Raw genomic sequence first — 14,045 nt, forward strand, 5'->3', positions numbered from 1 at the left:
TGTGTAACGGGCCAAATCCATCTAGCTCAGTCTATCAATACATCATCCAACCCCTCGTTAGTGTCAGGGTTTCCCACATTCCCGAACAGTACCATCTCGCTAACTCGAAGAGGATGAGCTGCCGAGTTAGCTATAAAAAGAGACAAGTCTCATTTTTAACTCATCTTTCTCGGTCTTTTGACTAAGATAAAGTACAATATCTATAGTTTAATATTTAGTATATGGTTTATATGTACACTTTAATTTTAAATTTATTTTTTTATAAGGAGGATTCATTTAATTTTAAATTTATTTTTTGTGAGAAGAGTTCATCACCTGGGTTTGCTCCTGGACCCTAGCGCATCTTACACTATGTCATCGGACATTTTACTAGTCTGGATCTATTCCTAAGTTCCTGAATGATCTGTGGGCATCAGACTTGCTGCTTGCCGACAGCTGCTGAGCCAATGGTAACAAGTCAAAGTATTCATCACAACTACTTAACAATTTTCACATTATATGCTGGAAACACGGACACGGCATGAGGGGCAGAGCTAAGCCAATCATAAATTTGCAGGTATGTCGTCTGTCTCCAGCAAGTATTTGTTCTTTACAGCCTTGATTCAAGTTGCTTTGGAGAAAAGGCGGGGCACAATTTCTCAATCATCTCAATTTACATCTTTACAACATTACAGCGTTACATATGGACAACAGAAATGCTAACGACATCAAACAAAATCATTCAGTCAGCAAAATCACATATGCATCATCAGTCATTGAATTGTTTGTCCTAGAGTAAGGTCGTAAGTTGAGAGTGTGCCAGACTGGTCAACATCAAGCTTGTCAAACTCCTCGAGAAAACAAGATATCTCCTCTTGGCTGATCTTGCCGAGCTCTTTTAGCTTGTAAAGTACAAATTCAGCAGCACTGTACACATCAATTTCAAGTATCAGTATCATTAGGAACACTTTAGGAAAAATATATTGACTAGTATGGAAGAGGGATGCTGAGGATGAGCTGTAAGTTATGCGCTTACCCAACTTGTCGGTCGTCATCTATATCAGCTGCCTCAAGATCCATGGTGGTTATCCTCCTGTTGATCACCCATTTGGTCAGGATTTTCTGCCGGCGCTCAGTGTAGAGCTCAGCAAGGTACATGAAGAACTGAGCCATGATGAGAGTACTTGTGGTTATCCAAAACACTGCAAAAACACGCCCCAGTTTGGACGAGAAGCTTTTATCCCCATAACCCAGGGTAGTGATCGTGGCACAGACACAGTAGAAGGAATCAACAAGGCTGAGCTTCTCAACCTTCCACAGAAATACAGTCCCAGCAACAATAACCATTGCAAGAAGCAGAGCGACAGTGTAGAATTTGTACTTTATCCTATTTGTTTCCATTGCTCCTAGCATTTTGGCCTCGCTGCCCTTCATATTCATGTGCAGTGCTTTGAAGAACAACACCTCCTGTTTCTCAACAAGGTAATCTGCCGCTTTACTGATGAAGAGAGCAATGATCGCCATTCCTGTGAATACAAAAGCGCAAGCAAGCAGCTTTGTTGTGTCACTGTTTGGGAAAAGATCCCCATAGCCAACCGAGGTCATTGTGACAATAACGAAGTACAAGGCGTCAAGCACTCTATTAGTTGTCTTCCCAGATAATTGATCCATGAATAGGTAAAAGATGATGACACCCACTAGTAGGTAGGCGAAAAGGAGGAGGCCTACAAGCATGAAGCTCGGCCTTTTCTCCTTGAATAACTCTTTGGCTTTAAGCACAGATCCGTTTTCTGCAGGTTTTTGATCGGTGGGATCTGAGGGAGTTGACCTGCATCGTCGAAACCGTTTAGCTCTTTCTGATGGCTTCCATTTCAGCACATTAGGAGGATTCTCTATCAATGCTTGCTCAATGCTGTTGTCAGCCATCTGCTTAACCTGGATCTGCTGCAATGATGCGATCACATTCAAGGACCTGAAATTTCAGAGAACTGAATGTGTACTGACATATAAAATGACAGGTAGAATATATATATGAGGATATCCAGATCATCAGCAAGACATATTCTACATATAAACAGGTTTTCCCCTCATACATATAAACAGGTTGTACAGATGACCAAGCCTAATTGAAATTGAGATACCATGAACCCAAATTGAACAGCAGCAATGAAGCATGATGAACTATTATAGCGTTGTCCACCTACCATCAACAGATTGAGGCGAGGCAAAACAGAAGGGATTGCGAGAAGGCCAATTCATAGGAAAAGCGCAGCAGCCTGACTTGGTATGACATTTTGTTTGCCCTTCAGGCACCGGAAGGGCAACCTGCCCCCGATATCTCAACCTGGCCCTTTCTTTCTCGGTCTAATTCCCATGGCCCAGTCACTATCTTCATCCCTTGAGATCGGGTATCTGGTTCTGGTACTCTACTTGGAAAGAAGCTGTAGCTTAGGAAAGAAGTCCACGAATCAAGCAAGAATTGCTTCTGGAATGAACATGGAAACATTGGGGTGGGATGGATTTCAACTGTTGAAGAACGTAAGATTAAAGAACAGACGGGAGCAGAGGCATTTCGGTTCAGTATTCACTCCAGACCAGCTAATTCCCTGTCCAATCCAGAAAAGGAAAAAACTAGTTCTCGCTATAATCATAGATATGGACATGCATAGACCGAAGCAGCACTTGTACTACTTGCAAACGAGATTTGATTTGGCATCAAGAGACTACGGCAAATCCCGAGCTTCTTTACCTCCGGGAAAGTCAGATCGCGTGAGCCGGACTGGATCTCGCCGGCAAGGGAAGCTCTCGGGCTCTCCCCTCTCCTGTGTCCGCGTGGCCTTTTGTGAGCTTGTCAACTCGAGGTGGGCCGAGAATATAGACGCCGACGTGCGGTACGCGTGCCTTTCTATCTCCAGCAGCTGTCTGCCTCTCATGTTTTACCTCAAACTCCATTATATATATATATATATATATATATATATATATATGTTTTACCTCAAACTCCATTATATATATATATTGAAAGGGAATTAGGCTTACACCTAGTTCCTATATAATTTTGGTGGTTGAATTGTCCAACACAAATCTTTGGACTAACTAGTTTGCTCTAGTACATAAGTTATACAGGTGCTAAAAGGCTCACTCTCATCCAATAAAAAGATCAAGAGTTGGATTCAACAAAAGAGCAAATGGCCAACCGAAGGCACCTCTGGTCTGGCGCACCGGACTGTCCGGTGTGCCACCGGATATGTCCGGTGCACCAGAGGACTCCAGCTCCAAACTCGCCACCTTCGGGAATTTCCAGAGGCACTCGCACTATAATTCACCGGACTGTCCGGTGTACACCGGACAGTGTCCGGTGCGCCAAGGAGGAGCGGCCTCAGGAACTCGCCAGCTTCGGGAAACTCCAACGGCTAGTCCGCTATAATTCACCGGACTGTCCGGTGTGCACCGGACTGTCCGGTGCGACTCCGGAGCAACGGCTATCTCCGCGCCAACGGCTCTCTGCCGCGCATTTAATGCGCGCTCTGCGCGCGCAGAAGTCAGGCGCGCCCATACTGGCACACCGGACAGCAAACAGTACCTGTCTGGTGTGCACCGGACACCCAGGCGGGCCCACAAGTCAGAAGCTCCAACGGTCAGAATCCAACGGCAGTGATGACGTGGCAGGGGCACCGGACTGTCCGGTGTGCACCGGACTGTCCGGTGCGCCATCGAACAGACAGCCTCCCAACGGCCACTTTTGGTGGTTGGGGCTATAAATACCCCAACCACCCCACCATTCATTGCATCCAAGTTTTCCACTTCCCAACTACTACAAGAGCTCTAGTATTCAATTCTAGACACACCAAAGAGATCAAATCCTCTCCGAATTCCACACAACGCCATAGTGACTAGAGAGAGTGATTTGCTTGTGTTCTTTCGAGCTCTTGCGCTTGGATTGCTTTCTTTGTTCTTGATTCTTTCTTTGCAATCAAACTCACTTGTAATTGAGGCAAGAGACACCAATCTTGTGGTGGTCCTTGTGGGAACTTTGTGTTCCAAGTGATTGAGAAGAGAAAGCTCACTCGATCCGTGGATCGTTTGAGAGAGGGAAGGGTTGAAAGAGACCCGGCCTTTGTGGCCTCCTCAACGGGGAGTAGGTTTGCAAGAACCGAACCTCGGTAAAACAAATCTCCGTGTCTCACTTGCTTATTCGCTTGGGATTTGTTTTGCGCCCTCTCTCACGGACTCGTTTCTTCATTACTAACGCTAACCCGGCTTGTAGTTGTGTTTATATTTGTAAATTTCAGTTTCGCCCTATTCACCCCCCCTCTAGGCGACTATCAATTGGTATCAGAGCCCGGTGCTTCATTAGAGCCTAACCGCTCGAAGTGATGTCGGGAGATCACGCCAAGAAGGAGATGGAGACCAGCGAAAAGCCCACTACAAGCCACGGGAGCACTTCATCGGAAGAGTCCCGCACCAAAAGGAGGGAGAAGAAGAAGAGCTCCTCCAACAAAGGGAAGGAGAAGAAATCTTCTTCTCACCACAAAGAGAAGAAGGAAAAATCTTCTTCCCACAAGTCGCATCGGAAAGGTGACAAGCAAAAGAGGATGAGGAAGGTGGTCTACTACGAGACCGACACTTCATCAACATCGACCTCCAACTCCGATGCGCCCTCCGTAACTTCTAAACGCCAAGAGCGTAAGAAGTTTAGTAAGATCCCCCTACACTACTCTCGTACATCTAGACATAATCCATTACTCTCCGTTCCATTAGGCAAACCGCCAACTTTTGACGGTGAAGATTATGTTAGGTGGAGTGACTTAATGAAATTTCATCTAACCTCACTCCACAAAAGTATATGGAATGTTGTTGAGTTTGGGGCACAGGTACCATCCATAGGGGATAAGGATTATGATGAGGATGAGGTGGCCCAAATCGAGCACTTCAACTCTCAAGCGACAACGATACTCCTCGCCTCTTTAAGTAGAGAGGAGTATAACAAAGTGCAAGGGTTGAAGAGCGCCAAGGAGGTTTGGGATGTGCTCAAAACCGCGCACGAGGGAGACGAGCTCACCAAGATCACCAAGCGGGAAACGATCGAGGGGGAGCTCGGTCGGTTCCGGCTTCGCAAAGGGGAGGAGCCACAACACATGTACAACCGGCTCAAGACCTTGGTGAACCAAGTGCGCAACCTCGGGAGCGTAAAGTGGGATGACCATGAAGTGGTTAAGGTTATTCTAAGATCTCTTATTTTCCTTAACCCTACTCAAGTTCAATTACTTCGTGGTAATCCAAGATATACTAAAATGACCCCCGAGGAAGTAATCGGGCATTTTGTAAGTTTTGAGTGCATGATCGAAGGCTCGAGGAAGATCAACGAGCTTGATGATCCATCTACATCCGAAGCTCAACCCGTCGCATTCAAGGCGATGGAAGAAAAGAAGGAGGAGTCTACACCAAGTAGACAACCAATCGACGCCTCCAAGCTTGACAATGAGGAAATGACGCTCGTCATCAAGAGCTTCCGCCAAATCCTCAAGCAAAGGAGAGGGAAAGACTACAAGTCCCGCTCCAAGAAGGTTTGCTACAAGTATGGTAAGCCCGGTCATTTTATTGCTAAATGTCCTATATCAAGTGACAGTGACCGAGGCGACGACAAGAAGGGGGGAAGAAAAGAGAAGAAGAGGTACTACAAGAAGAAGGGCGGCGATGCCCATGTTTGTCGGGAGTGGGACTCCGACGAAAGTTCAAGCGACTCCTCCGACGACGAGGACGCCGCCAACATCGCCGTCACCAAGGGACTTCTCTTCCCCAACGTCGGCCACAAGTGCCTCATGGCAAAGGACGGCAAAAGGAAGAAGGTAAAATCAAGATCCTCCACTAAATATGAATCTTCTAGTGATGATAATGCTAGTGATGAGGAGGATAACTTGCGTTCCCTTTTTGCCAATCTTAACATGGAACAAAAAGAAAAATTAAATGAATTAATTAGTGCTATTCATGAAAAGGATGACCTTTTGGATTCACAAGAGGATTGTCTGATTAAAGAAAACAAGAAACATGTTAAGGTTAAAAATGCTTATGCTCTAGAAATAGAAAAATGTCAAAAACTATCTAGTGAGCTAAGCACTTGCCATGAGATGATTGACAACCTTAGACATGAAAATGCTAGTTTAAATGCTAAGGTTGATTCACATGTTTGTAATGTTTCAATTCCCAATCCTAGAGATAATAATGATGATTTGCTTGCTAGGATTGAAGAATTAAACATTTCTCTTGCTGGCCTTAGAGTAAAAAATGAAAATTTAATTGCTAAGGCTAAAGAACTAGATGTTTGCAATGCTACCATTTCCAATCTTAGAGATAAAAATGATATTCTTCATGCTAAGATTGTTGAACTTAATTCTTGCAAACCCTCTACATCTATTGTTGAGCATGTATCTATCTGTACTAGATGTAGAGATGTTGATATTAATGCTATTCATGATCATATGGCTTTAATTAAACAACAAAATGATCATATAGCAAAACTAGATGCTAAAATTGCCGAGCATAACTTAGAAAATGAAAAGTTTAAATTTGCTAGAAGTATGCTCTATAGTGGGAGACGCCCTGGCATCAAGGATGGCATTGGCTTCCAAAGAGGAGACAATGTCAAACTTAGTGCCCCTCCTAAAAGATTGTCTAACTTTGTTAAGGGCAAGGCTCCCATGCCTCAGGATAACGAGGGTTACATTTTGTACCCTGCCGGTTATCCTGAGAGCAAAATTAGGAGAATTCACTCTAGGAAGTCTCACTCTGGCCCAAATCATGCCTTTATGTATAAGGGTGAGACATCTAGTTCTAGGCAACCAACCCGTGCTAAGTTGCCTAAGAAAACTCCTATTGCATCAAATGATCATAACCTTTCATTTAAAACTTTTGATGCATCTTATGTGTTGACTAACAAATCCGGCAAAGTAGTTGCCAAATATGTTGGGGGCAAGCACAAGGGGTCAAAGACTTGTGTTTGGGTACCCAAAGTTCTTGTGTCTAATGCCAAAGGACCCAAAACCATTTGGGTACCTAAAGTCAAGAACTAAACTTGTTTTGTAGGTTTATGCATCCGGGGGCTCAAGTTGGATACTCGACAGCGGGTGCACAAACCACATGACAGGGGAGAAAAGGATGTTCTCCTCCTATGAGAAAAACAAAGATCCCCAAAGAGCGATCACATTCGGGGATGGAAATCAAGGTTTGGTCAAAGGCTTGGGTAAAATTGCTATTTCACCTGACCATTCCATTTCAAATGTTTTTCTTGTTGATTCATTAGATTACAATTTGCTTTCCGTATCTCAATTATGCAAAATGGGCTACAACTGTCTCTTTACTGATGTAGGTGTCACTGTCTTTAGAAGAAGTGATGATTCAATAGCATTTAAGGGTGTGTTAGAGGGTTAGCTATACTTAGTAGATTTTGATAGAGCTGAACTCGACACATGCTTAATTGCTAAGACTAACATGGGCTGGCTCTGGCATCGCCGACTAGCACATGTTGGGATGAAGAATCTTCACAAGCTTCTAAAGGGAGAACACATTTTAGGACTAACGAATGTTCATTTTGAGAAAGAAAGGATTTGTAGCGCATGCCAGGCAGGAAAGCAAGTTGGAGCCCATCATCCACACAAGAACATCATGACGACCGACAGGCCGCTTGAGCTACTCCACATGGATCTATTCGACCCGATTGCTTACATAAGCATCGGCGGGAGTAAGTATTGTCTTGTAATAGTGGATGATTATTCTCGCTTCACTTGGGTATTCTTTTTACAGGAAAAATCTCAAACCCAAGAGACCTTAAAGGGATTCTTGAGACGGGCTCAAAATGAGTTCGGCTTAAGGATCAAGAAAATTAGAAGCGACAACGGGACGGAGTTCAAGAACTCTCAAATCGAAGGCTTCCTTGAGGAGGGCATCAAGCATGAGTTCTCTTCTCCCTACACGCCACAACAAAATGGTGTAGTGGAGAGGAAGAATAGAACTCTATTGGACATGGCAAGGACCATGCTTGATGAGTACAAGACTTCTGATCGGTTTTGGGCCGAGGCGGTCAACACTGCCTGCTACGCCATCAACCGGTTATATCTACACCGAATCCTCAAGAAGACATCTTATGAACTCCTAACCGGTAAAAAGCCCAACATTTCATACTTTAGAGTCTTTGGTAGCAAATGTTTTATTCTTGTTAAAAGAGGTAGAAAATCTAAATTTGCTCCTAAGACTGTAGAAGGCTTTTTACTTGGTTATGACTCAAACACAAGGGCATATAGGGTCTTTAACAAGTCCACTGGACTAGTTGAAGTCTCATGTGACGTTGTGTTTGATGAGACTAACGGCTCTCAAGTAGAGCAAGTTGATCTTGATGAGATAGGTGAAGAAGAGGCTCCATGCATCGCTCTAAGGAACATGTCCATTGGGGATGTGTGTCCTAAGGAATCCGAAGAGCCTCCAAATACACAAGATCAACCGTCCTCCTCCACGCAAGCATCTCCACCGACTCAAAATGAGAAAGAGGCTCAAGTTGATGAAGAAGAAGATCAATCAAATGAACCACCTCAAGACGATGGCAATGATCAAGGGGGAGATGCAAATGAGGAAGACAAGGAGGATGAGGAACAAAGGCCGCCACACCCAAGAGTCCACCAAGCAATCCAACGAGATCACCCCGTCGACACCATCCTCGGCGACATTCATAAGGGGGTAACCACTAGATCTCGTGTTGCACATTTTTGTGAACATTACTCGTTTATTTCCTCTATTGAGCCTCACAGGGTGGAGGAAGCACTCCAAGATTCGGATTGGGTGGTGGCAATGCAAGAGGAGCTCAACAACTTCACTAGGAATGAGGTATGGCATTTAGTTCCACGTCCTAACCAAAATGTTGTAGGAACCAAATGGGTCTTCCGCAACAAGCAAGATGAGCATGGTGTGGTGACAAGGAACAAAGCTCGACTTGTGGCCAAGGGATACTCCCAAGTCGAAGGTTTGGATTTCGGTGAAACCTATGCACCCGTAGCTAGGCTTGAATCAATTCGCATATTATTAGCCTATGCTACTTACCATGGCTTTAAGCTCTATCAAATGGACGTGAAAAGTGCCTTCCTCAATGGACCAATCAAGGAAGAGGTCTATGTTGAGCAACCTCCCGGCTTTGAAGACAGTGAGTATCCTAACCATGTCTATAAGCTCTCTAAGGCGCTTTATGGGCTCAAGCAAGCCCCGAGAGCATGGTATGAATGCCTTAGAGATTTCCTTGTTGCTAATGGCTTCAAAGTCGGAAAGGCCGATCCTACACTCTTTACTAAAACTCTTGAAAATGACTTGTTTGTATGCCAAATTTATGTTGATGATATTATATTTGGGTCTACTAACGAGTCTACATGTGAAGAGTTTAGTAGGATCATGACACAGAAATTCGAGATGTCAATGATGGGGGAGTTGAAGTATTTTCTAGGATTTCAAGTGAAGCAACTCCAAGAGGGCACCTTCATTAGCCAAACAAAGTACACTCAAGACATTCTCAACAAGTTTGGGATGAAGGATGCCAAACCCATCAAGACACCCATGGGAACTAATGGGCATCTCGACCTCGACACGGGAGGTAAGTCCGTGGATCAAAAGGTATACCGGTCAATGATAGGCTCTTTACTCTATTTATGTGCATCTCGACCGGACATTATGCTTTCCATATGCATGTGTGCAAGATTTCAAGCCGACCCTAAGGAAGCTCACCTTACGGACGTGAAACGAATCTTGAGATATTTGGCTTATACTCCTAAGTTTGGGCTTTGGTATCCTAGGGGATCCACATTTGATTTGATTGGTTATTCGGATGCCGATTGGGCGGGGTGCAAAATCAATAGGAAGAGCACATCGGGGACTTGCCAGTTCTTGGGAAGATCCTTGGTGTCTTGGGCTTCAAAGAAGCAAAATTCGGTTGCTCTTTCCACCGCCGAAGCCGAGTATATTGCTGCAGGTCATTGTTGCGCGCAATTGCTTTGGATGAGGCAAACCCTGCGGGACTACGGTTACAAATTGACCAAAGTCCCTTTGCTATGTGATAATGAGAGTGCAATCAAAATGGCCGACAATCCCGTCGAGCATAGCCGCACTAAGCACATAGCCATTCGGTATCACTTTTTAAGGGATCACCAACAAAAGGGAGATATCGAGATTTCTTATATCAACACTAAAGACCAATTAGCCGATATCTTTACCAAGCCGCTTGATGAACAATCTTTTAACAAACTTAGACATGAGCTCAATATTCTTGATTCTAGGAATTTCTTTTGCTAAAAATTGCACACATAGCTCATTTATATACCTTCGATCATATCTCTTTCATGTGTTATGACTAATATGTTTTCAAGTCTATCTCAAACCAAGTCATAGGTATATTGAAAGGGAATTGGAGTCTTCGGCGAAGACAAAGGCTTCCACTCCGTAACTCATACCTCGCCAACGCTCCAAGTCACTCTCCATTCTTGGGGGAGAAAGCATGAGCACCAAGAAAAGGACCAGACTTCGTCTTTGGTATAATCTTAACTCATTTATTTATAACCAAAGGGGAAGATAGCACTTCAAGGGCTCTAATGATTCCGTTTTTGGCGATTCATGCCAAAAAGGGGGAGAAATGAGCCCAAAGCAAAAGGACCGCACCACCACCAATTTCAAAAACTTAAGTATTGAATATTTTCATTTGGTATCCTATTGTGTTCAAAAGGAGGAGAAAGTAGTATTTCAAAAATATATATCAAAACCCTCTTGAACACTAAGAGGAGTATCTCATTTAGGGGGAGTTTTGTTTAGTCAAAGGAAAAGCATTTGAAACAGGGGGAGAAAATTTCATATCTTGAAAATGCTTTGCAAAATCTTATTCATTTACCTTTGACTATTTGCAAAAGAACTTTGAAAAGGATTTACAAAAGAATTTGCAAAAACAAAACTCGTGGTGCAAACGTGGTCCAAAATGTTATATAAGAAAGAAACATTCCATGCATATCTTGTAAGTAGTTATATTGGCTCAATTCCAAGCAACCTTTACACTTACATTATGCAAACTAGTTCAATTATGCACTTCTATATTTGCTTTGGTTTGTGTTGGCATCAATCACCAAAAAGGGGGAGATTGAAAGGGAATTAGGCTTACACCTAGTTCCTATATAATTTTGGTGGTTGAATTGCCCAACACAAATCTTTGGACTAACTAGTTTGCTCTAGTACATAAGTTATACAGGTGCTAAAAGGTTCACTCTCAGCCAATAAAAAGATCAAGAGTTGGATTCAACAAAAGAGCAAAGGGCCAACCGAAGGCACCTCTGGTCTGGCGCACCGGACTGTCCGGTGTGCCACCGGACAATGTCCGGTGCACCACCGGACATGTCCGGTGCACCAGAGGACTCCAGCTCCAAACTCGCCACCTTCGGGAATTTCCAGAGGCACTCGCACTATAATTCACCGGACTGTCCGGTGTACACCGGACAGTGTCCGGTGCGCCAAGGAGGAGCGGCCTCAGGAACTCGCCAGCTTCGGGAAACTCCAACGGCTAGTCCGCTATAATTCACCGGACTGTCCGGTGTGCACCGGACTGTCCGGTGCGACTCCGGAGCAACGGCTATCTCCGCGCCAACGGCTCTCTGCCGCGCATTTAATGCGCGCTCTGCGCGCGCAGAAGTCAGGCGCGCCCATACTGGCACACCGGACAGCAAACAGTACCTGTCCGGTGTGCACCGGACACCCAGGCGGGCCCACAAGTCAGAAGCTCCAACGGTCAGAATCCAACGGCAGTGATGACGTGGCAGGGGGCACCGGACTGTCCGGTGTGCACCGGACTGTCCGGTGCGCCATCGAACAGACAACCTCCCAACGGCCACTTTTGGTGGTTGGGGCTATAAATACCCCAACCACCCCACCATTCATTGCATCCAAGTTTTCCACTTCCCAACTACTACAAGAGCTCTAGTATTCAATTCTAGACACACCAAAGAGATCAAATCCTCTCCGAATTCCACACAACGCCATAGTGACTAGAGAGAGTGATTTGCTTGTGTTCTTTCGAGCTCTTGCGCTTGGATTGCTTTCTTTGTTCTTGATTCTTTCTTTGCAATCAAACTCACTTGTAATTGAGGCAAGAGACACCAATCTTGTGGTGGTCCTTGTGGGAACTTTGTGTTCCAAGTGATTGAGAAGAGAAAGCTCACTCGATCTGTGGATCGTTTGAGAGAGGGAAGGGTTGAAAGAGACCCGGCCTTTGTGGCCTCCTCAACGGGGAGTAGGTTTGCAAGAACCGAACCTCGGTAAAACAAATCTCCGTGTCTCACTTGCTTATTCGCTTGGGATTTGTTTTGCGCCCTCTCTCACGGACTCGTTTCTTCATTACTAACGCTAACCCGGCTTGTAGTTGTGTTTATATTTGTAAATTTCAGTTTCGCCCTATTCACCCCCCCTCTAGGCGACTATCAGGTAGCCGCCACCGCGCGGCGGACAAGCAGATCTGCGAGGAGGCACACGTTATGGGGACAGGGTCAGAGTCTGAAGTTTTCACCTAGGAGTCTAGGACCGAGGCGAGGGAAGACACGGAGCTCAGCGTCGGGGATGGAGCCGTCGCGTCGGGGATGGAGGAGGATCGAGGGGGAGTGGAGGAGGAGTCGCCGTGTCCGAGAGCTCCAAGGCTGGCGACGGCTAGGGTTTAGAATGAGGGCGGTTGGCAATTTGGTGTGACCTGGGGGTGAATTGGGCTAACACCCGGGCTCGCCCAGCTGGGCCTCTAGAGGTTCGGACCTCCGCCACGCACAGATGAGCCAGACCGAATAGTATGACCAGGGCTCCCTCTAGTTATAAGAAGCCTAGGGCTTCTAATACCTAAACGAAGAGGTAATGGAAGCCCTGGGCTTCCGTTAGTGGGGGAAGCCCCAGCCAGGACGTCAACCAGGTCGCGGTCGGCCCACTGTACGCCAGCATGCGTCAGCCATGCATATGACAGGCAATATACGCATGCATAAATATATATAGAAATGTGCATAAATCATGCATAGAAGGAATCTTTTGGGCCACGAATCACGGGAACGAATATTACCATGTGTACACCGCTTACGAATGCATAACGCTGTGTAACATGATAGCGTAAACCATGCAACATTTAAATATCCACCGGTTTGAGATAAGGAAAGACGTGCCCCACGTTCGCGTAAATAAAGGCACAGTTACGGGAGGAAACAAATTCTCATTTACAGCCGCTCGTCCACGTTCGTATCTGTGATATTGGCAGCGGTTAACAACTGCATAACGATGCGTAAATAAACCGTTTACGACTGCATAACGATGTGTAACATGATAGCATAAACCATGCATTATATAAATCTTGACCGGTTTGATATAAGGAAAGACGTGCTGCATAATCGCGTAAATAAAGGGACAGTTACGGTTTGAGGAGCATTAGTAGAAGGAAATAAATTTTAATTTATAGCCGCAGTTCGCGGGTTCTGCTCGGGCGGATTCCAGCGTAAAACGTGAGCTAAAACATCATAAATGAGTGCGAATTTTAGCGTAAATCATACAACATTTAAATAATGCCCTCCTGATGATTACAGTAGTATAGTTTTAATAATTTACCCTGGGGCTATACATGCTGACTGAATTTCTGTGTTATTTCCAACTGCACATATATATTTTTATTCTCTATTGTTTCAACGTGTATTTACACTGTATATATACGTATGTAGCATAGTATACAACAGTCGTTAACTAAATTGTGATGGCGACTGATATGAGAGATCGATTCTCTAGATCGCCGGACTATGGATGTTGAGCAACGAAACCCTATTCCAAAACAATGCTCCTGAACACCACCTCGCTGCCGCTCTCGCACTCGTCGATGCATCGCTCAAGCTCCTCGTGCTTCTCCTGCGCGACATCGGCCGTCGTCGGCGTCTCCGGCTTCTTGGCGAAGGCAGCAGCCACGAAGGCCGTCGGGGCCTTCTTGTTCGAGCACGACGACGCGGCGGCAGACACGGACGCGACGGCCGAGAACACGGCGGCGG

General features: G+C 45.2%; 1 protein-coding gene across 6 annotated transcripts; it reads right to left on the reverse strand.

Moving 5' to 3' along the window:
* Nucleotides 1-529: 529 nt before the first annotated feature.
* Nucleotides 530-2,908, reverse strand: LOC100216822 (Two-pore potassium channel 1). 6 transcript variants are annotated; one of them, XM_008667003.4, is made up of 4 exons: nt 2,729-2,865; nt 2,184-2,585; nt 1,016-1,923; nt 530-906 (listed from the first exon to the last, which is right to left on the reverse strand). In XM_008667003.4, the coding sequence occupies exons 2-4, from the start codon at nt 2,184-2,186 to the stop codon at nt 753-755; spliced, it is 1,065 nt and encodes a 354-aa protein (XP_008665225.1). In that variant the 5' UTR covers nt 2,187-2,585; nt 2,729-2,865; the 3' UTR covers nt 530-752. The 6 variants fall into 6 exon arrangements, with proteins under 6 accessions (XP_008665225.1, XP_035820174.1, XP_035820172.1 ...); XM_035964281.1 differs by having other exon boundaries at nt 1,016-1,920; nt 2,729-2,864; XM_035964279.1 differs by having other exon boundaries at nt 1,016-1,951; nt 2,729-2,864.
* Between the last annotated feature and the right edge of the window lie 11,137 nt (nt 2,909-14,045).

Source organism: Zea mays, chromosome 1 (genome assembly GCF_902167145.1).
Source record: "Zea mays cultivar B73 chromosome 1, Zm-B73-REFERENCE-NAM-5.0, whole genome shotgun sequence".
Classification (NCBI taxonomy): Eukaryota; Viridiplantae; Streptophyta; class Magnoliopsida; order Poales; family Poaceae; genus Zea; species Zea mays.

What these genes read in the sequence shown, in the direction of transcription:
- LOC100216822 (XM_008667003.4), bottom strand. An exon ending in GATGACGACCGACAAGTTGG is followed by an intron (nt 907 to 1,015) that starts GTAAGCGCATAA and finishes TGATGTGTACAG; the next exon opens with TGCTGCTGAATTTGTACTTT.